General features: G+C 43.2%; 1 protein-coding gene across 6 annotated transcripts in view; it reads right to left on the reverse strand.

The window, feature by feature from the left end:
* Window positions 1-18,434, reverse strand: part of LOC114142636 (excitatory amino acid transporter 3-like) — a 32,941-nt gene extending 14,507 nt beyond the window's left edge. For 2 of the 6 annotated variants that reach the window (XM_028014349.1, XM_028014109.1), the window contains exons 1-2: window positions 18,143-18,434; window positions 16,188-16,328 (exon numbers count right to left, since the gene is read on the reverse strand). In XM_028014349.1, the coding sequence (XP_027870150.1) occupies window positions 16,188-16,328; window positions 18,143-18,191 (190 nt within the window). In that variant the 5' untranslated portion in view covers window positions 18,192-18,434. Of the gene's footprint in view, window positions 1-4,853; window positions 5,254-5,998; window positions 6,101-6,853; window positions 6,989-10,266; window positions 10,462-10,556; window positions 10,680-11,584; window positions 11,693-11,932; window positions 12,115-12,793; window positions 12,851-12,938; window positions 12,982-15,370; window positions 15,499-15,807; window positions 15,901-16,187; window positions 16,329-18,142 lie in introns of those variants that run through there. The other 4 variants (XM_028014188.1, XM_028014267.1, XM_028014034.1 and 1 more) reach the window with 4 other exon arrangements.
* Window positions 18,435-23,466: the final 5,032 nt, after the last annotated feature.

The raw sequence follows: 23,466 nt of genomic DNA on the forward strand, positions 1-23,466 counted from the left end.
AGCAGAGTAGCACATTTTTTATTTTTATAAAAGAGTTATTATTATATTTGGGTGTGCTGTAAATGGGTTCTACAGCGGTGTGAGTGGGGCCAGGAAGACAGGAAGGCTGGAACATGTGACAATGACACCGTCCAGTTCTCGCGGTGGATCAAATCTCGAGATTTGGCGAGATTTGACGATGAAAACAAAGTCATTGTGGCGAAAGAAGTCATTTGACTGATGCCACGTTTCTGTTTCACCGTCATGCTGAAGAAATATCCAATAAATCAAATTATAAAACTTTGAATAAAAAAATAAAGCTTTTCAACCAAACAACCCTGCAGACGGAGTCAACCTGAACAGCGTATGAGAATTTATTTACCAATTTGTATTGTAAGAAATTTGTAAGAATCCACCTGGGAAATTAGTTGATTATGGATGACCACTGGTGTGTGATCTAAGACTGCCTTTGGGACGAAAATAATAACAATAATAATAATAATAATAATAATAAAAATATGTTCCTGTGATTCTTGGACATCCGGAATTGTTACTCGCACCACTGAAGATTTTTTTTTAAATGTGTTGTTGGTGGTTAAATGTGATCTGAATTGAGGCAAAAAAAAAAAAAAATAATTGCTGTAGCATCATAAAATCTTAACGTGTAATTGTTTGGTGTAATACAGTGTAGTAAGCGGCACTTCTTTAGCGTCAAGAAATATTAAACATTTCATTTGCATATTAAACTTAACAAATGTCAAAGAACACCTGAATTAGACTGTCTTTCTTTTTCATCGTTTCTCTGTGGTCCAGTCAGACACACGCACCAGTCTATCGCAGCCGTTCACGACAATGTTTTGGTGTCCAATGCTAGGTAACTGGATGAAAGTTGTCCCACTTTTTAAAAAATGCCCCGGAAAGTATATTCTGTCTGGAAAAGCCTTCCCGCGTCTCCTTGGATACCTTGATTTAGGTTCAAATGCTAAACAATGTTAGTATTCATTCTAAGAAAAATGAAAAAGACAACGTGCTTCCACTGAACTGCTTGGTTTAGTGGATGTCCAGTGTCAGGACACTGGACATTTTAACAGTCTGAGAAATATTGTTGACGTACTTTACAGTGTTAGCCCACAACACAAATGCCAAGAGTCGTTTATAGTAATAACGTGAATAAAACATTTTCTGTTGAAAGGAGGGACGGGTGATGTGATTTGTTGCTCAGTGGGAATTCATGGAGAAATGTCAAAGAACTTAACTGGTGAAATGACTAGGATGACGTTTGTGTTTTGAGAGATTTAAGATAATCTGTTTCATTCTCGGTTTTATTCCATTTAGAGTTTTGAATGAAAGATAGGCATGTTAAATGATACAAAAAAACCAAACAAACAAACAAACAAAAAACCCCAAACATGTTTAGTCTCCATGGTAATGGTAATAAAAAATAATCATTTGAAATGTATTCTAACTTTAACCGTCAGCTCTTTGCAGCTGTGGATCTCGTAACCCAATGATCACCTACAAATGATGCATTTGGAAGAGTAAAAGTGCGACTTGCTCAGAGGACATTGTGACTTTATATAAATGTTAAACATGTTTTAAAAGCTCTTTATTTAAAACAATGAATAGAAGTTTTCAACTGAAGAAATAGATTTAAAAAAACACTGGATACATTTCGAAACCAATTAAACCCTTAGTTTCGTGGAGGAGTCCGTGGTTTTGCAATTTTAGAAAAGAGACCAATAAGAAAAAGACCAATAAAAAAAAACACGTAGATACTGAAATAATTAACAAAAAAATCTGTTTTAACTGTTTAAAGATAAACAATATATTTTGTTTAATAGGCAAAATTAGGTTTACTTTCCGAGTACGCACGTCTGATTTAATAAAACTGATCTAACGCACTTTAACCACTAGTTGGCGCCAAAACACTTCTCCTCATAGTATCCTCAATCTGTGAGACGTACTTCAGGCCCACAAGTCAGCCAGCATCAGTGGTAAACACTCACCATTTTAGATTTTTACTGGTGCTGATTTATGACGCATGTCATAAAGGATCAGACTGTCAAGAAGTGCGGGTGGTGAGGCAGACGCTGTAGACCCAGGAATGCGATAAATGAATGATTTTAATGAATAAACTCAGTCCAAGACAACGGGCAGCACGGCCGAGCAGAAGCCAGGGCTCGACGCCGGTAGCAACCGTTTAACCAACGGACAACACGAAGGACTCGGAACAGATAGACGAGACGCCAAACGAGACGAGAACCCGACAGAGACGCTGGGACACAGGTGACATTAAATACACGGGAGGGTAATGAGACACACCTGGGAATCAATCAAGGGGAAGACAGGACAACACAAAGACTCGGGGACACTGAAAACTCTAATTAAATACACAGACAACACAGAACATGACAGTATCCCCCCCTCAAGAGCGGCTACTAGACGCCCAAAAAACACAACAAGGGTGGGTGGAGGGGCGCTGGACTGCGGGCCAGAGTCCAAAATAACAAAAAACAACCCACAGGGTGGGCGGAGGCACAGAAAGGGCCAAGAGTCCAAAAACAAACAAAAACCTACCCACAAGGTGGGCGGAGGCGCTGGAGGCGGGAACCACGCAGGTGGTCTGGCGGCCGTCCGAGGCGCTGGAGGCGGGAACCACGGAGGCGGTCCGGCGGTAGCCCGCGGTGCTGGAGGCGGGAACCACGGAGGCGGTCCGGCGGTCGCCCGCGGCGCTGGAGGCGGGAACCACGGAGGCGGTCCGGCGGTCGCCCGCGGCGCTGGAGGTGGTGACTAGGAGTCTCGGGAGGAACGCTGGGAGTCTCGGGAGGAACGCTGGGAGTCTCAGTCTCGGGAACGCCGGCTGAAACGGCCTCGGGTGCGCCGGCTGGAGCGGGATCTGGGCTGGCGGAGAAACTGTGCGGTTTGGGAGGCAGAGTGTTGCCTTTCAAAACAGCAACCGCCGTCAGGCGCTCCCGCTCTGCCTCCTCCTGCAACTCCGCCAGCCCCAGGTGCGGAAGTCACGGGACCCAGTAATCCAGCATGATCACCAAGCGTGTGGCTATGTTCAGGCGGTAACGGGCGGAGTAAGGCTTTGCCACCTCCTCGACATAGTCCTTTATGGTCTTTCTTAAGCCGGCTTGATCCATGTAGTAGCGTGCCTCACCGATTGGTTTGGTTGGGTCCTTCTGTCAAGAAGTGCGGGTGGTGAGAGGTGGTGAGGCAGACGCTGTAGACCCAGGAATGCGATAAATGAATGATTTTAATGAATAAACTCAGTCCAAGACAACGGGCAGCACGGCCGAGCAGAAGCCAGGGCTCGACGCCGGTAGCAACCGTTTAACCAAAGGACAACATGAAGGACTCGGAACAGATAGACGAGACGAGGACCCGACAGAGACGCTGGGACACAGGTGACATTAAATACACGGGAGGGTAATCACAGAAACGAGACACACCTGGGAAACAATCAAGGGGAAGACAGGACAACACAAAGACTCGGGGACACAGAAAACTCTAATTAAATACACAGACAACATCAGACTGCTGCTGAACATCGTCACCGTCAAGCGCTAAGCAGGAACGAACCACTTCATGCAGATCCAGGGGGATTCAGTGCAAATATGGATGTGTGTTTTTTGGTCTGGGAGGGGCAACATTTGATTTGTACTGCTAAAAACTATTTTAGGAAACTCAATATGATTAACTTTGTAATTGACAGGGCCCATTTCTTTTTCATTTCTACTGAAAAAAATAAAAATAAATTGTGGAGGGCCCCCCGTCGGTCAGGGGCCCTTGGAATTATCATAACTTTTCCCCCTTATACGGCGCACCTGGCTAGACGTAGTGCACAGGTGGCATCCAATGTCGGTACCACTATTTCTTCTGAGAGCACGCTTTTTTTCCTCAGCCTCAGTGCTGGATTTCACACAACTGTAAAGGTGGAGGTCACTGGAAAATCTAAATTCAGTGATTTGGGAGTGAATACCTTTGGCAACATTGTGTCTTTTTAACATGTAATTTGAATGATTTCATTTACTTTTCATTGTCATCATAGCACAGATAATTGATGACAGCCACACCAAAGTCTCCCAGAACATTCACCGAAGTGCCGAAATGGTCTCCGAAGAGCCCAGAGGAAGAGAAGAAGCATGCTGTCAGACTCAGCTTTGTTGTTCTTGAAGGTTTTCTGTCTCTCACTCTACAACAACCAGTTGCACCAGCTCTTCTTCCATCTTGTGACGTATTCAGGGTAAATCAAACCATATACAAGTGATGGGCGATATGCCGATACAGAAGAAGGTAAAAATGTCTATTGTGCTGCTTCTCTTTTATGTTTTCTATCACTATATGCTCTAGTGCTTTCAATGGGCTGCTTTTCTCCTTTTTGCAGCAACTGAACATGGACATTTTCTGGTGTTTTAAGATGAGTTACGTCAGTCTGCGCTTCCCCAACAGTATGTTTCCCCTAGACTGGTTTCTTGAACACGACAATGAGTTCACTGAACTCGACTGGTCTCCACAGTCACCAGATCTCAGTCCAATAGAACATCTTTGGGATTATTTCCATCATGGATGTGAAGCCAACAAATCTGCAGCAACTGTTTAATGCTATCATGTCAGTATGGACCAGACTCTCTGAGGAATATTCTCCAGTACCTTGTTGAGTCGATGCCATTAAGGATTAAGGTAGTTCTGAAGGCAAAAGGGGATCCAACCTGGTACCTAATAAGGTACACATTTATTAGTAATGTGTACCTAATAAAGTGGCTGGTGAGTATATTTAACCAGCCATTTGAGAAAGATCAAATTTATAAATACACAAAAGACCGTAAATAGTGAGCATGCAAAAGGAAAAGTAACAACCATAAAATCTATTGTAGTACAGATCAGTTTTATTCAAACACATAACAATAGTTATACATACTAATTAAATTAAACATCAATAAAACATGGAGCTATAAGTAAATAATTTCATATTTGCAAGAACTTAAAAAAAATAGAAACGAAGAAACACATGAATAAACTGATATGGCCCCATCCTCCTAATAAAAACAGGAGCAAACATGGAAATGAGCAGCTCAGACACCCCCGGATGATGACGTCCCTATCCAGAGGTATCAGCTTGGTGGCGTTACCACTCTTCTGAGATGATCCCCTCTCTTAGGTGAAATGGATCTTGAGTGGGATGAAGGGGTGGAGGAAATGAACTCTTCATCAGAATCCAAAAAGGATAAGTCCATTTCGATGTCCTTGATGGAACGAGTCCTTGCAATGCTAACAGGTAAAATGGAAAACATGGTAAATAACGTTCAAGACAAACTGGGACTAAAGTACCTCTTGTCTTACCACTTAGTGTAAATGACTTATAACAATGTATGCTCAAATTTCTCCAAACTGAAGACATTCTGATACATTTAGATCTTTGTTATGTGAGTTTATGTGTGAATAACACAGAGACCATTGATACAGCTCAGAAAGGGATTTACACAATGTTGACAAAAGTATTCTTTCATCTGCCTTCACACACACAGGGAGTGGCCAATTATTCAATGGCAGTGGCAATAACCCCTCGGAGAACGTTTTTCTTTGCAACCCAGCAGCTAGCATATATGAAGATGCTCTCCATACAGCAAAAGTAAAGGGAAAGGAGGAACTAAGGGGACAGCCAGTTTGTATTCTGGAGTCTAGGGACGAAAGTCTTTGCTGCTGTACATATTGTTTTTGTTACATTTGAGGCAGGATTTGAATCTTCAGACAAAATGTCCACACTGGTCTAGAATAGAGGAAATGTAATGAATTTAAGTCGTGCACAGGTGGCATCCCATCATGGTGAGAGTCTCAAGTTCACTGTTGCTATTGAGAGTGACCTATTTGTTCAGTCTCAGTGGTGGCTTTCATACACCTGCAGCTGTGGAAGCCACTGGAACGCCGGAACTCAACGATTTGGATCAGGAAGCGAATACTTTTGGCAACATTGTGTCTTTGCAAATGAACATGTAATTTGAATAATTTCATTCACCTTTTATTGTTGGACTTCATCAGGTCATCGTAGCACAGATGATTGATGACAGCCACACCAAAGCAGTCTCCCAGAACATTCACCGAAGTGCCGAAATGGTCTCTGAAGAGCCCAGAGGAAGAGAAGAAGCAAGCTGTCAGACTCAGCTTTGTTGTTCTTGAAGGTTTTCTGTCTCTCACTCTACAACAACCAGCTGTACCAGCTCTTCTTCCATCTTGTAACGTATTCAGGGTAAATCAAACCATATACAAGTGATGGACGATATGCCAATACAGAAGAAGGTAAAAATGTCTATTGTGCTGCTTCTCTTTTATGGTTTCTATCACTATATGCTCTAGTGCTTTCAATGGGCTGCTTTTCTCCTTTTTGCAGCAACTGAACATGGACATTTTCTGGTGTTTTAAGATGAGTTACGTCAGTCTGCGCTTCCCCAACAGTATGTTTCCCCTAAAGCCCCACACAGGCTGCAAAAAAGAAAATAAATAAATGCATATAATCGTTCCCAGCTGTTACCCGGTGAGGCCTCTGTTACACAGAGGCACTAAAGCAAGCCGTCAAGGCTCAAAGAAATAGGATTGCAGTTCTTCAGTAGAACCAGCTCCCTCTTCTTCATCACTCCATCTAGGTTCTTCAGACAAATGGCTCAAATCCTCGCTAAGAGTCGCTCAGAACCTTCTCTGCCTCTCTGTACTCAGCCTAGTTGTGTAGGGTTTGATTTATGCTGATTACATCACAAGCCCATTTGTTGTAAAAAGCTGTTGTTTAAATCATGTAAGTGGTTTTTATCATTTCAGTGACACTTCAAAGTAATTTTGAAACACAAATATCAGGCTGTGAGCATCAAGTTGGACTTACAGAAGCCATTCCACCACAAGCAGAACGTAGGCATCATCTGCAGGCAGTCCCGCAGATGTCAGAATCAGGATAGTGATCATAGCTCCCGTTACTGGGATCCCTGCAGTTCCAAAGCTGATGATGGAAACAGTCAAGCTGCAAACCAAGCACAGCCTTCATCAGCATTTTAGTCTTAGGTACAACAGACAGCTGTGTGTCAGCATTCCTCTTTAAGTGGTTAGTATTATGCAAAACTTACTTTTTTGAGCTTACATCGTGTCATAATGTTATTTCTGTCATGATCTGTGTTTTTCTGTGTTTATTTAGAGTTTCTGTGTCCGTAAGTCTCTTCGTTGTCCTGTCCTCCCCTTGATTGTTCCCAGGTGTGTCTCGTCTCTGTGATTACCCTCCCGTGTATTTAACTCCACCTGTGTTCCTTGTTCCTCGTCGGGTCCTCGTCAATGTCCAGTCTAGTCGTCCTCAGTGTTTCCATGTGCCTGCTACTCGTTGTTTGGACTGTGTTTCATCATTAAATCTTCATATTCATCATACCTGGGTCCGCTGCATCTGCCTCACCACTCTCACAACCCGCACTTCATGACAGAAGGACCCAACCAGACCGAACGGTGAGGCTGCGCAAAATGGACCCAGCTGGAGTGAGGTTCCCTCCTAAAAGGCAGAGCGGACCGAGGCGGAGATCCGGCAGGGAGGAGAGGGAGCTGGCTGAAGCCCTCGCCGACCTGCAGCGGGAGCTATTCCGGGGGACAAGACTGGTGTTGGCACCCCCCGGATTCGGCCCCCGTCGATTCCTCCGTCCGGGAAGTCAGCAACGTGAGCCGCCGGTGGAGCCGGTCCCTCGTCGCCTTCCGGAAACACCTCCTCCGCTGTCTGCCCGGAGACAGCGACGTGAGCCGCCGGCAGACCCGGCCCCTCGTCGCTTTCCGGAGCCGCCACCTCCGCTGTCTGCCCGGAGACAGCGACGTGAGCCGCCGGTGCACCCGGCCCCTCATCGCCTTCCGGAGCCGCAGCCGGTCCCAAGGCTTCGCTCCGGTTCGCCTCCGCAGCCGGTTCTCAGGCTTCGCTGCGGCTCGCCTCCGCAGCCGGTTCCCAGGCTTCGCTGCGGCTCGCCTCCGCAGCCGGTCCCAAGGCTTCGCTCCGGTTCGCCTCCGCAGCCGGTTCTCAGGCTTCGCTGCGGCTCGCCTCCGCAGCCGGTTCCCAGGCTTCGCTGCGGCTCGCCTCCGCAGCCGGTTCCAAGGCTTCGCTGCGGCTCGCCTCCGCTGCCGGTTCCAAGGCTTCGCTGCAGCTCGGCTTCGCTGCGGCTCGCCTCCGCTGCCGGTTCCAAGGCTTCGCTGCGGCTCGCCTCCGCAGCCGGTTCCAAGGCTTCGCTCCGGCGCACCCGAGGCCAAATCAGCCGGCATTCCAGCCGGCGCACCCGAGGCCGAATCAGCCGGCGTTCCAGCCGGCGCACCCGAGGCCGAATCAGCCGGCGTTCCAGCCGGCGCACCCGAGGCCGAGTCAGCCGGCGTTCCTCCCGAGACTCAGACCTTCTGCGTTCCTCCCGAGACTCAGACCTTCTGCGTTCCTCCCGAGACTCAGACCTTCTGCGTTCCTCCCGAGACCCTGACCTTCTGCGTTCCTCCAGAGACTCCCTGCGTTCCGAGTCTGACCCTCTGCGTTCCACCCGAGACCCTGGCCCTCTGCGTTCCACCCGAGACCCTGGCCCTCTGCGTTCCACCCGAGACCCTGACCCTCTGCGTTCCACCCGAGACCGAGACCCCCAGTGTTCTGACCGAGACCCCCAGTGTTCTGTCCGAGACCGAGACCCCCAGTGCTCCGACCGAGACCCCCAGTGCTCCGACCGAGACCCCCTGCGCTCCGACCGAGACCCAGTTCCTATCTGTTCCTCCCGAGACCCAGACCCCCTGTGTTCCAACTGAGACCCCATGTTCTCCACCAGAGACCCTGCCTCGGGGGGCTCGTCGTCGCCGTCTGTGGGCGGCCCCCGGGGCTCATCATCGCCACCTCCAGGGCCGCGGACGGCCGCTGGACCGCCTCCTGGGTCCAGCCTCCGGGGTTCCCGCCTCCAGCGCCGCAGACGGCCGCCGGACGGCCGCCGGACCGCCTCCGGACCGCCTCCGGGGTTCCCGCCTCCTGCACCGCGGACGGCCACTGGACCGCCTCCGGGGTTCCCGCCTCCTGCGCCGCGGACGGCCGCCGGACCGCCTCCGTGGTTCCCGCCTCCAGCGCCGCGGACGACCGCCGGACCACCTCCGTGGTTCCCGCCTCCAGCGCCGCGGACGACCGCCGGACCGCCTCCGTGGTTCCCGCCTCCAGCGCCGCGGACGACCGCCGGACCGCCTCCGTGGTTCCCGCCTCCTTTGCCTCCGCCCACCCTGTGGGTAGTTTTTTGTTGTTTTTGGACTCTTGGCCCTTCCTGTGTTTCCGCCCACAATGGTGGGTTGTTTTTTGTTTTTTCTGGACTCTGGCCCCCCGTCCAGCGCCCTTCCGCCCACCCTTGTTGTGCTTTTGTTTTGTGGGCGTCTGGTAGCCGCCCTTGAGGGGGGGGGTACTGTCAGGATCTGTGTTTTTCTGTGTTTATTTAGAGTTTCTGTGTCCGTAAGTCTCTTCGTTGTCCTGTCCTCCCCTTGATTGTTCCCAGGTGTGTCTCGTCTCTGTGATTACCCTCCCGTGTATTTAACTCCACCTGTGTTCCTTGTTCCTCGTCGGGTCCTCGTCAATGTCCAGTCTAGTCGTCCTCAGTGTTTCCATGTGCCTGCTACTCGTTGTTTGGACTGTGTTTCATCATTAAATCTTCATATTCATCATACCTGGGTCCGCTGCATCTGCCTCACCACTCTCACCACCCGCACTTCATGACAATTTCCTCATCAAAAACATACCTGGAGTGTCGCATAATGTCATGCATTTTTTTGAGAAATCCTGTAATCTGCCATGACAACCACTGAGCTGTGCCTCTGTGGACTGATCGGCACTTTCGGACAAAGCTCTGAAAGTGGCAGCTTGGACAAGGTTCACAGAGCACCCCTCTCCCACAACTCTCACCCTCAGCTCATTCAGACTAGCCAGCAGTAATTAGCAAACACGTGGAACTGTGCATTTCCTGAGCTCAGCATATGAGCTACTTCTGAGTGCAACACAGGCAGAAACTTAAAAGGTTAATAGAGCAGCGCTATTGTGATGACTTTCTGAAGGCAGAGTTTCAAAGAGTATAATTTTTAAAGAGACAAATGGCCAATTTTAAGGCATTAAATATCAAAGCCAAATATCTTTTAATTTATATTTCATATTGATTGCATTTCTTTAACAACTAAAGGTAACATAGTTACTTGGTTGTTATAAGAACCCCCCCAACAATTTAACAATTCCACTATGCATGTTTTCTCGATTCCAGGCACATCTAGGAAATAGCTTACCCAATGGTGATTATCTGGCCTACATCCAGCACGATGTTATTTATCTGGGTAATAAAGACAACAGCGATCACTTCGTAGAGCGCGGTCCCATTCTTGTTGATGGTAGTGGCGATGGGCAGCATGAGGCGGCAGAGTCTCACATTGACCTTCACGTTCTCTTCACAGCATTGGAGGGTGATGGGCAGAGTGGCGGAGCTTAGGCAGAAAACACATCCTTTATTGGAGCACTGTTCATATGTGGAAACTAGAAAGGTGTCTCACTCTGACAACAAACAAGCAGAACATCTCACCTGGACGCAATAACAAATGCTGTCAGCAAGGCCCTTGAGGTCTTCTTGAAGACGACATAAGGGTTCACTCTGAGGATTATGAAATAAAGCCCAGGAAGAACAAAAAGGGCATGGATTAAATACCTGAAAGAGACAATAAAGTCATGCTCAGTGTTATTAAGTATTAAAGGCCAGTACTCACTGGCCTTTAACTTTGATACTTTTATACATTTTGTCATGGTAATACCAGACACCTTAGAGTGTTTGGATTGATTTTATATGATATACTAATACACAGTAGTTCATCACTGTAAAGTGGAAAGAAAATGATGCATGGTTTCCCAGTAACCATTCATCTATGAAAATGTTCGTACATCTACATTATGCATTATAGATCAACCTTTTGCTGCAGTTCCAGCTGCAGCCTGCTGGGTTATGTCTGCACCAGCTTTGCTCTTTCTATTTCTGTTTCTATGTTTTGTTATGATTTGTTTGTCACATTCCTCTCCGCAAAATAGCGGACTATAATCATTTGACCTATAATCAAGTGATTATAGGTCTGGATTTGACTAGACCTTTCTAACACATGGATAAGCTGGTGATATCTAATCCTCAAGAGCCAGTGTACCAGACTTTTAGAAGCTTCCCTTGTCCGACACGCTTGAATTAAATGGCTGAATGGCATCACTAGCATGCAGTCAAGGACCCGGTTCCAATACTCAACAGGGCCCCTACACCACTCTATGAAGTGTGGACTCAATCAAAGTGCACACAAGGGTTCGAGTGGTCAAGCAGGCAAAAATTAGAGAATTGGAACAGTACACCCCCGAGTCGAAACGTCGATATCCAGTATAGATATTTATGCTTTTCAAAGTCATCGCTGGATTGTATTCATAAGAACTGATCTCTAAACATAAAGAAGGAGGAGATCTCAGTAAAATCAGTGATACTGTTCTGTAAATAACATTCAAAGCAGTTTCTCTCCTTCTTATGTAGAGTTCAGTGGTTTCAACTTATTAATAAAGCTGAGACACAGGAGGTGTACATACCCCAGAAGAACCAGCCCTGAAAGCTTTCCAAGTTTAATGATGGCGCCCCAGTCCTGAACCTCCAGCACCTGGTGTGTAACCAGGAACAACACTCCTACTGGCAAGTACCTGAAACAAAAAGCAGCCAGAAGGCTAAATAAAATAGGCATTTAAAATTTTTGCTTTACTAATTTTGTTAAGAAGGTTAACGGTCATTCTTGCCGTAAATACAAGAACTGAAATGACATTTAAGTGGTATAGTACTGGTGACTTCCTCTTGTGTTTGATCGGAAATAATTGAGAGAATATTCATGTTAAAAATGGGTCTAATTTGGTAAAAGAGTGAAATGATGCACTGTTTGATCTTACCACAGGATCCAGTTAAATGTGATTTTTATTGCTTCGTTGAGGCATTGAATGACCTGCACAGTGACATTGGCCTTGCTTTCCACCTTGTTTAACATGATGCCGATGACAAAAGACCAGACGATCAGTCCTATCATGTTGGGTCCAGCAACATAACTGCCTATCAGTCTTATCTCTGTGTCATTCTGTGCAAAAAAACAAACAAAAAAACAACATAAATATGCTGTTTCTAAAACTCTTAGAGCAATATTGTAGAAGTGCATCATTATTGGACAATAAATATCACTGTTCCACAATTAGTCGCATTAAAATCCTAAACTTCAATGCATCTTATTTTGATTTATTTTGTAAAAATGTATTTAGCAAAAGAACCCGCTCAGATTGAGAGGTGGGAAGAAACAAATTCAATAGAAAGACATTTATATATATAAAAAAAACCTAAAAAAAAAAAGTCTTTGTGTATTTAAACAATTTTTTCATCACTTAAGTCTTATAGTGTTTTTTTTTTCGGGCAAAATAAAACAAAGAAACTAAATAAAGAGCTGCTTACATGGAGGAATTTAAAGGTGCCTAAACTCATGGAATATATAAATAAAGAAATGATACAAATTCCCTCTGCTCATAGCCAAAACGGGAAGATATTTCATGCACATCTGCATCACATTTACATCGTTACAGGAATCCAAAATCTCTTGACTTCTGCTTCTGACATCAGCTGTTCATACAGTCTCAGCTCTACTGGTGTGTATTGGGAAGCTTCGACCAATGGCGAAAAGACTCCCCCCCCCACCCCCTACAACGGCTGTGAAGACTTTTGGAAGTTGTTATAGAAAAAGAACAAAGATCAGAAAAAAAAATACTCACCTGACTAATGTTGCGGACAGATTCTTCTCTTTTAATAAGAACAATCTCAGTCTTGTACTGAGAAGAAAATAAATAAACTGTGGGAACTTTCCAAACTCAACATGGGAATTTACACAGTGAGCTGTGCTTCTGAATAAAAACATACCTGCTCATAGAAAGCCTGAAGAAAGCTCTCTGGAATCATGTTCCTATGTGAGTCAAAGGAGAGTCAAAATAACTGTGCTTGTAGATGTTCGTCTTTCTTAGTCGCTTTGGTGCATTTCTCAAATCATTCTTGACATTTGCGAAAAAGTGCGTTTCTCAAAACAATTTCTACAAGCAGCAAAACACCTTGGATTATCTGCAAAAGCCAGTTTCTTTCTCAAAATTAAACATCTGAGTCAATGAACATGCCAATGCCTCAGAATTAAACGTCCTCATTTCATTGTGACAGTCAAATTGATTGGGCGTGTTGTCAATATAACAGTGTGAAGGGATGTTCTGTTGTAAACTACAGCTAAAGTTTTGATAAGTATTGTAAATTGTAATTATGGGAGGTTAATGGCAAGAGACCGCAAAATTCACATTTATCCTTTTACTGTAATCTGCTGACCGACCATGTTAGTTTGGCACGGAAAGAACAAGACAAAACTGCAGAGCACAAAGAAAACAACAAAAACAAAGTAGAAATGGGAACATAAGACAATCGGAAAACCAAACTTATGACATAATTAATTTTTATGAACATGACGTAAGTAAGAAGAATCAGAGAATCAGATAGAATCACCTGCATAAATGTAAAAAAGTATTTGTAACTTGTTGAAAGAAATGAGAAACTTCTTTTTTTGATGTGCTTAAGAGGCACAGTAATTTGAAGACTGAACAAGAAGCTTTTGTGAATTTTAATTATGTTCTGAGAAAAGCACCAAACCAACTGAGAAAAACTGTAAGACACAAAACATGAGGATATAATTTTTCACCATAAATTTTACACATAAGCCAACATAGTTTTAACTCAAGCAATGGGAAGAAAAGGCATTCATATCCCTTGAACCTTTCCATATTTTGTCACATTACAAACATAAGTGTATTTCATTGAAATTTATTGTGAAAGACCAACAGAAAGTGGTATGCATTTGTGAAGCAGAAAGAAAATTATACATGATTCAAAACATTTTTACAAACTGAAAAATGCAATGTGCAAAAGTATTCAACCACCTAAGTCAGCAGTTCCCAAAGTGTGGGGTTCGCCCCCTAGGGGAGGCACAGTGCCATTGCAAGGGGGTCACAGGAAGCTGTATGGATGAATGAAAAACAAAAACTAAACAGTTACACAAAAGTGTTTCACTGTAGAGATGGTTTGTAGTTTTGTTGCAACCTGAAGTGTGAAATTAACTTCGGTGGAGTTTGAGAACAAAATATGTGTAAAGGTTTATGTATATATGGTTGAACGATGTATGTGCCCAGTTGATTCTTTTTTCTCTTTTGGGGGGGATTTTATTATAATCCATAGGGGGATAGCCCAGAAAATCTTTGGGAACCACTGACCCAAGTCAATACTTTGTGGAAAAATATTTTGCTTCTATTACAATCCATCCATCCATCCATCCATCCATCCATCCATCATCCATTTTCTGTACACAATTGTCCCTAATGGGTTCTGGAGGTGCTGGTTCCTATCTCCAGAAAACGTTTCGGGGAAGAGGCGGTGAACACCCTAGATAGGTCACCAGTCTGTCGCAGGCTTTGCACATGTAGTGACTGAAATTTCTGCACATTTTTCTTTGCAAAACCGCTCAAACTCAGTCAGATTAGATTGAGGGCATTTGTGAAGTGCAGTTTTCTGATCTTGCCACAGATTTTTAGATGGGTTTATATCTGGACTTTGTTTGGTAGCCCATCTTTATGTTTACAGCCGTTGTCCTGCTGGAAGGTGGACCTCTACCCCAGTCTCATATCTTTTGTAGACTCGAACAGATTTCCCTGTATTTGGCTCCATCAATCTTCTTGTCAACTCTGACCATATTCCCTGTTCTTGCTGAAGAGAAGCAGGTACAGGGAATATGGTGTAAGAGCAGAGTGGGGGCTGCGTGGTACAGCAAAAACAATTGGAATTAATTCATCATCAGAATAAAAAATCATAATTCTTATTGCAGGACATTTATCACAGCAAATGATAAGCAAAGCAATAAATGTGCACTCCTAAATTATAATGAGATTAGATTACACACAGGTGTTAGGCATTAATACTCATCAGGCAACTTCTTAGGGCTATTGATTGCATTCAGAGAAAAGGGGGCTGAATACTTTTGCACACCACTTTTTCAGCTTTTTATTTGTAAAAAAAATGTTTTGAATCTAATAATTTTCTTTCTATTTCACAATTGCACCCCACTTTGTTTTGGCCTTTCTTATAAAATTCCAATGAAACACATTCGTGTTTGTGATTGTAATGTCACAAAATATGGAAAATGAATACTTATAGTATGTATTTGTTAGAGATGATAGAAAAACATCTTTTGTATCTTTTCTATGCAGGAAACTATAACATTAATATTCAGAAAAGCAGGAATTTTGCCTGAACTCTTCTTCTCTCACCTTAAAAGGTCCTGTAGGACCAAATGAATGGAGAAGGCTGGGACATCCGGAGATTCAGTGGATGAAATGTCTTGCCCCTCACCAGGCTTAGCCATTAGCACCAGAGTCATCCCTACAACACAAATAATCTACAAAAACATCACCTCACTCTGACTATTGAAATCTGGTCTAAACCCCATCTTTTTAGATGAACCTATTTTTCGTAGCTTATGATGATGTGGATTTTTAAAATCCTTATTGCATTCTGTTGCTATTGTTTTATGTTAGCTTTTAACGGTACAGCAATCTTGATTGTCCTGAGATGCACTTTTAAATGAACAGTTTTATGATTTTTTTTTCAACAAGTCTCAGGCAGCATGTCAAAAACAATAACACAATACCCTCTATGGTGGTCTTGATGAATCTACATTAAAATTTGCTACCTATGAGAAAGTTACCAATACTTATGGCAATGAAGGTAGTGCCACAGATGTAGGTTCCAGTGAAGATGGCCATTTTCTTTGACATTTTGTTGCTTAATTCAGTTACTCCTGAGAAATGAGAGCAGAACCAGAAGTTCATGTGGTGCCTGAGCAATGACTAGGACAACATGCCAGTTCATGTGTGTCCTAACAATAGTCTAAAGGTCTGAACTCATCTTTATCTTCTTATAGTTCTTAGTCACAAGAAATAATTAGTAAGATCACCACATGAATCTAATGTCCAGATACAGCTATGGTCAAGTGTTTATCCACAAAACAATGAGTGAGCAGCTTTCAAATACATCTTTATAATAATAAGTTCATACATCAAGTATCTAAGTTCATATTTAGCTTGCCTGCGATCACGCTTGTCACAATGAGGGGGACAGCAAATATCTGAAGCATGTTTAGAAATATTTCCCCTGGCGTTTGGATCCAGTGAATTTGATGTGGAGTTAGAGGAACTTGAAGCCTCAGCAGAAATCCAAGGACCAACCCTATGAAGCAAACAAGTCACAAACACACACATATTTATATGTTTATATATACCATCAAGATGTGAAAACAACCTAATGGTATACTTTATAACAGCCATTTAGTTTCAATGATAAATAATATATTCTTCAAAGTTTTTTTCTCTCCAGGTAACATTGCACCCTGATGCTAAATAAGTAAACCTGTCCAGGGTGTACCCAGTCTCTCACCCAGTATACCTGCTACTGTAGACAGGCATCAGCCACCCTCATGACCCTGCAGGACAAGTGTGTTCAGGTAAGGAATGAACAGATGGATGTATTCTAAGCTTGTTTATTTTCAAAAATATCTTTTAGAAATAACAATACATATTAGGCATGCTTTTTTGTCAAGCCTCATCTCTGAATTAAATATGTTTTATTTTGGTCTGATGTGCAAATTCTACTGTTAAATTATGTGTTTTCATTGTCTGTAAACAGAAAAGTATTATTAGAGAAGTGAAGGTCTGGAAACATCCATCACTTTGTTAACAGAGTTTCTGAACTAAATGTACTTTTCAGTAATATCGTCATGTATTGAACTGCACTGTAACGTATCGAACAGTACCACGTGTAAATTTCAAAACACAAATGTTCATCATGAATCGACAGCAGAAGAACTCCCCCATCTGATTAAAACGGCTTCTTTATAAATGGAAAAGACGGGGACAAAATACGCAACTCTCACAGTCATGATAAAAAAAAAGTCCAATAAATCAAATGACGACAGGATTAATTGGCAAAATAAAACTCCTACAGTCAAGTTATGAAACTCACAACAAAGAAGCAAAAAAACTTGACTTTCCTAATTATACTAACAAAGATTTTTGGAAGATTAAATTTGGTTATTAATACTGACCGAAGAAAAGTAAATAGGTTAGGTTAGGAGAAACTTAAAATTTTTGCAGAAACAATAAAATGATCAAAACCACTTGTATATTAATTACATTATAAGAGAAATTAATATATAAAATAATCACAGTTAAATGTTTGTTACAGTGTATGGCTTTGATTGAAAGTGGAACGAATGAGTTCTTGCAGCTGCTCAGTCTACATGCAAGAGCTCTGAGTCACTAAGTTAAGAAACTGATACTCTGAATGAAGAATATGGGTGGGGCTTGAGATGATATTCTGGGCCAGTCTGGTTATTGTTTCTTTTGAAAATGGTCTGAAGTGAGGCATACTGCTTGACCCCCTTCTGCTTCATAGCTCTTTGTGTGAAACAAATGAGCTTAGCCTTCATTTGGACAGACAAGTTGCCAAAACAGGCAGAAACGCTGAATGAAGGCCTGGTTTCTCTGCAGTATGTAGAAAGAGCAGCATCACTTTCTGACTAACAGCAAAGGGTTTCAACCTGCACTGAAAGTGTAGTCGCTGCTGCAGACAGAGTCAATCTGAGCAGTGCACGAGAGTTTATTGTCAATTTGTATTTCTGGAAATAATAAGATTATTCTAAAAACAAAGTACATTAACTAACATCTTACAATATGACAAATATACATTTTTAATTGTTTTTATCTGTGACCAACAAATAAGTCAATATTCAAATTTGAGCGACACTTAATTAGTGTCAGAAAATACATACCCCCCCCCCCCCCCCAAAAAAAACAATTAAACATTTCACTAGGGTATTAAGACTGCACATATAAAGTACGCTTACCTCATTTCAGTAAAAACCCTGGTTAAACCCACTAACTTCTGTCTCATCAGGCAGCAATTCCACCACACAAATAAAACAATAATAATAATTTTTTAAAAATCACAAGATGTTCAGCAAGAAAAAAAAAGTTAGTACTTACCTAAGGCAACTGAAATCAGGTTAGCTGCCTGAAATATACGTTCTTTCATTGTCTTTGTTTCACTTCAGTCCAGTGGGCTGGAACAGACGGGCCAGTCTCTCACAGCTGGTTAGGATTATCAGTTGCTTTTTGGTGTCCAATGCTGGCTGAAAGTTGGCAGAACAAACAAGCTTCACTGTAACAATAGAATAAATAAGGCCCACAATCATATTCAGTAAGTTAGAATATATGTTCTAATGAGACTTGTTTATTTTCAAAACTACCTTTTAAAAATAACCTTAAACATACTGTTTTTTATTAAGCCCATATCTTTTGAACGATACCCTCTAATATTCTCGCTTATTGATTTTATTTATACTTTATTCAGTGCATCCAACAGCTCATGTCCATTTCAAAGCTTAACAAAATAAATAAATAAGTAATAAAATCACCCAATACAGTAGCACTCTTTGAGAGGGCTGAGAGAATGGGAAGCAGAGTAGCACATTTTTTATTTTTATAAAAGAGTTATTATTATATTTGGGTGTGCTGTAAATGGGTTCTACAGCGGTGTGAGTGGGGCCAGGAAGACAGGAAGGCTGGAACATGTGACAATGACACCGTCCAGTTCTCGCGGTGGATCAAATCTCGAGATTTGGCGAGATTTGACGATGAAAACAAAGTCATTGTGGCGAAAGAAGTCATTTGACTGATGCCACGTTTCTGTTTCACCGTCATGCTGAAGAAATATCCAATAAATCAAATTATAAAACTTTGAATAAAAAAATAAAGCTTTTCAACCAAACAACCCTGCAGACGGAGTCAACCTGAACAGCGTATGAGAATTTATTTACCAATTTGTATTGTAAGAAATTTGTAAGAATCCACCTGGGAAATTAGTTGATTATGGATGACCACTGGTGTGTGATCTAAGACTGCCTTTGGGACGAAAATAATAACAATAATAATAATAATAATAATAATAAAAATATGTTCCTGTGATTCTTGGACATCCGGAATTGTTACTCGCACCACTGAAGATTTTTTTTTAAATGTGTTGTTGGTGGTTAAATGTGATCTGAATTGAGGCAAAAAAAAAAAAAAATAATTGCTGTAGCATCATAAAATCTTAACGTGTAATTGTTTGGTGTAATACAGTGTAGTAAGCGGCACTTCTTTAGCGTCAAGAAATATTAAACATTTCATTTGCATATTAAACTTAACAAATGTCAAAGAACACCTGAATTAGACTGTCTTTCTTTTTCATCGTTTCTCTGTGGTCCAGTCAGACACACGCACCAGTCTATCGCAGCCGTTCACGACAATGTTTTGGTGTCCAATGCTAGGTAACTGGATGAAAGTTGTCCCACTTTTTAAAAAATGCCCCGGAAAGTATATTCTGTCTGGAAAAGCCTTCCCGCGTCTCCTTGGATACCTTGATTTAGGTTCAAATGCTAAACAATGTTAGTATTCATTCTAAGAAAAATGAAAAAGACAACGTGCTTCCACTGAACTGCTTGGTTTAGTGGATGTCCAGTGTCAGGACACTGGACATTTTAACAGTCTGAGAAATATTGTTGACGTACTTTACAGTGTTAGCCCACAACACAAATGCCAAGAGTCGTTTATAGTAATAACGTGAATAAAACATTTTCTGTTGAAAGGAGGGACGGGTGATGTGATTTGTTGCTCAGTGGGAATTCATGGAGAAATGTCAAAGAACTTAACTGGTGAAATGACTAGGATGACGTTTGTGTTTTGAGAGATTTAAGATAATCTGTTTCATTCTCGGTTTTATTCCATTTAGAGTTTTGAATGAAAGATAGGCATGTTAAATGATACAAAAAAACCAAACAAACAAACAAACAAAAAACCCCAAACATGTTTAGTCTCCATGGTAATGGTAATAAAAAATAATCATTTGAAATGTATTCTAACTTTAACCGTCAGCTCTTTGCAGCTGTGGATCTCGTAACCCAATGATCACCTACAAATGATGCATTTGGAAGAGTAAAAGTGCGACTTGCTCAGAGGACATTGTGACTTTATATAAATGTTAAACATGTTTTAAAAGCTCTTTATTTAAAACAATGAATAGAAGTTTTCAACTGAAGAAATAGATTTAAAAAAACACTGGATACATTTCGAAACCAATTAAACCCTTAGTTTCGTGGAGGAGTCCGTGGTTTTGCAATTTTAGAAAAGAGACCAATAAGAAAAAGACCAATAAAAAAAAACACGTAGATACTGAAATAATTAACAAAAAAATCTGTTTTAACTGTTTAAAGATAAACAATATATTTTGTTTAATAGGCAAAATTAGGTTTACTTTCCGAGTACGCACGTCTGATTTAATAAAACTGATCTAACGCACTTTAACCACTAGTTGGCGCCAAAACACTTCTCCTCATAGTATCCTCAATCTGTGAGACGTACTTCAGGCCCACAAGTCAGCCAGCATCAGTGGTAAACACTCACCATTTTAGATTTTTACTGGTGCTGATTTATGACGCATGTCATAAAGGATCAGACTGTCAAGAAGTGCGGGTGGTGAGGCAGACGCTGTAGACCCAGGAATGCGATAAATGAATGATTTTAATGAATAAACTCAGTCCAAGACAACGGGCAGCACGGCCGAGCAGAAGCCAGGGCTCGACGCCGGTAGCAACCGTTTAACCAACGGACAACACGAAGGACTCGGAACAGATAGACGAGACGCCAAACGAGACGAGAACCCGACAGAGACGCTGGGACACAGGTGACATTAAATACACGGGAGGGTAATGAGACACACCTGGGAATCAATCAAGGGGAAGACAGGACAACACAAAGACTCGGGGACACTGAAAACTCTAATTAAATACACAGACAACACAGAACATGACAGTATCCCCCCCTCAAGAGCGGCTACTAGACGCCCAAAAAACACAACAAGGGTGGGTGGAGGGGCGCTGGACTGCGGGCCAGAGTCCAAAATAACAAAAAACAACCCACAGGGTGGGCGGAGGCACAGAAAGGGCCAAGAGTCCAAAAACAAACAAAAACCTACCCACAAGGTGGGCGGAGGCGCTGGAGGCGGGAACCACGCAGGTGGTCCGGCGGCCGTCCGAGGCGCTGGAGGCGGGAACCACGGAGGCGGTCCGGCGGTAGCCCGCGGTGCTGGAGGCGGGAACCACGGAGGCGGTCCGGCGGTCGCCCGCGGCGCTGGAGGCGGGAACCACGGAGGCGGTCCGGCGGTCGCCCGCGGCGCTGGAGGTGGCGACTAGGAGTCTCGGGAGGAACGCTGGGAGTCTCGGGAGGAACGCTGGGAGTCTCAGTCTCGGGAACGCCGGCTGAAACGGCCTCGGGTGCGCCGGCTGGAGCGGGATCTGGGCTGGCGGAGAAACTGTGCGGTTTGGGAGGCAGAGTGTTGCCTTTCAAAACAGCAACCGCCGTCAGGCGCTCCCGCTCTGCCTCCTCCTGCAACTCCGCCAGCCCCAGGTGCGGAAGTCACGGGACCCAGTAATCCAGCATGATCACCAAGCGTGTGGCTATGTTCAGGCGGTAACGGGCGGAGTAAGGCTTTGCCACCTCCTCGACATAGTCCTTTATGGTCTTTCTTAAGCCGGCTTGATCCATGTAGTAGCGTGCCTCACCGATTGGTTTGGTTGGGTCCTTCTGTCAAGAAGTGCGGGTGGTGAGAGGTGGTGAGGCAGACGCTGTAGACCCAGGAATGCGATAAATGAATGATTTTAATGAATAAACTCAGTCCAAGACAACGGGCAGCACGGCCGAGCAGAAGCCAGGGCTCGACGCCGGTAGCAACCGTTTAACCAAAGGACAACATGAAGGACTCGGAACAGATAGACGAGACGAGGACCCGACAGAGACGCTGGGACACAGGTGACATTAAATACACGGGAGGGTAATCACAGAAACGAGACACACCTGGGAAACAATCAAGGGGAAGACAGGACAACACAAAGACTCGGGGACACAGAAAACTCTAATTAAATACACAGACAACATCAGACTGCTGCTGAACATCGTCACCGTCAAGCGCTAAGCAGGAACGAACCACTTCATGCAGATCCAGGGGGATTCAGTGCAAATATGGATGTGTGTTTTTTGGTCTGGGAGGGGCAACATTTGATTTGTACTGCTAAAAACTATTTTAGGAAACTCAATATGATTAACTTTGTAATTGACAGGGCCCATTTCTTTTTCATTTCTACTGAAAAAAATAAAAATAAATTGTGGAGGGCCCCCCGTCGGTCAGGGGCCCTTGGAATTATCATAACTTTTCCCCCTTATACGGCGCACCTGGCTAGACGTAGTGCACAGGTGGCATCCAATGTCGGTACCACTATTTCTTCTGAGAGCACGCTTTTTTCCTCAGCCTCAGTGCTGGATTTCACACAACTGTAAAGGTGGAGGTCACTGGAAAATCTAAATTCAGTGATTTGGGAGTGAATACCTTTGGCAACATTGTGTCTTTTTAACATGTAATTTGAATGATTTCATTTACTTTTCATTGTCATCATAGCACAGATAATTGATGACAGCCACACCAAAGTCTCCCAGAACATTCACCGAAGTGCCGAAATGGTCTCCGAAGAGCCCAGAGGAAGAGAAGAAGCATGCTGTCAGACTCAGCTTTGTTGTTCTTGAAGGTTTTCTGTCTCTCACTCTACAACAACCAGTTGCACCAGCTCTTCTTCCATCTTGTGACGTATTCAGGGTAAATCAAACCATATACAAGTGATGGGCGATATGCCGATACAGAAGAAGGTAAAAATGTCTATTGTGCTGCTTCTCTTTTATGTTTTCTATCACTATATGCTCTAGTGCTTTCAATGGGCTGCTTTTCTCCTTTTTGCAGCAACTGAACATGGACATTTTCTGGTGTTTTAAGATGAGTTACGTCAGTCTGCGCTTCCCCAACAGTATGTTTCCCCTAGACTGGTTTCTTGAACACGACAATGAGTTCACTGAACTCGACTGGTCTCCACAGTCACCAGATCTCAGTCCAATAGAACATCTTTGGGATTATTTCCATCATGGATGTGAAGCCAACAAATCTGCAGCAACTGTTTAATGCTATCATGTCAGTATGGACCAGACTCTCTGAGGAATATTCTCCAGTACCTTGTTGAGTCGATGCCATTAAGGATTAAGGTAGTTCTGAAGGCAAAAGGGGATCCAACCTGGTACCTAATAAGGTACACATTTATTAGTAATGTGTACCTAATAAAGTGGCTGGTGAGTATATTTAACCAGCCATTTGAGAAAGATCAAATTTATAAATACACAAAAGACCGTAAATAGTGAGCATGCAAAAGGAAAAGTAACAACCATAAAATCTA

This window comes from Xiphophorus couchianus, chromosome 1 (genome assembly GCF_001444195.1).
Source record: "Xiphophorus couchianus chromosome 1, X_couchianus-1.0, whole genome shotgun sequence".
NCBI classification, from domain to species: Eukaryota; Metazoa; Chordata; class Actinopteri; order Cyprinodontiformes; family Poeciliidae; genus Xiphophorus; species Xiphophorus couchianus.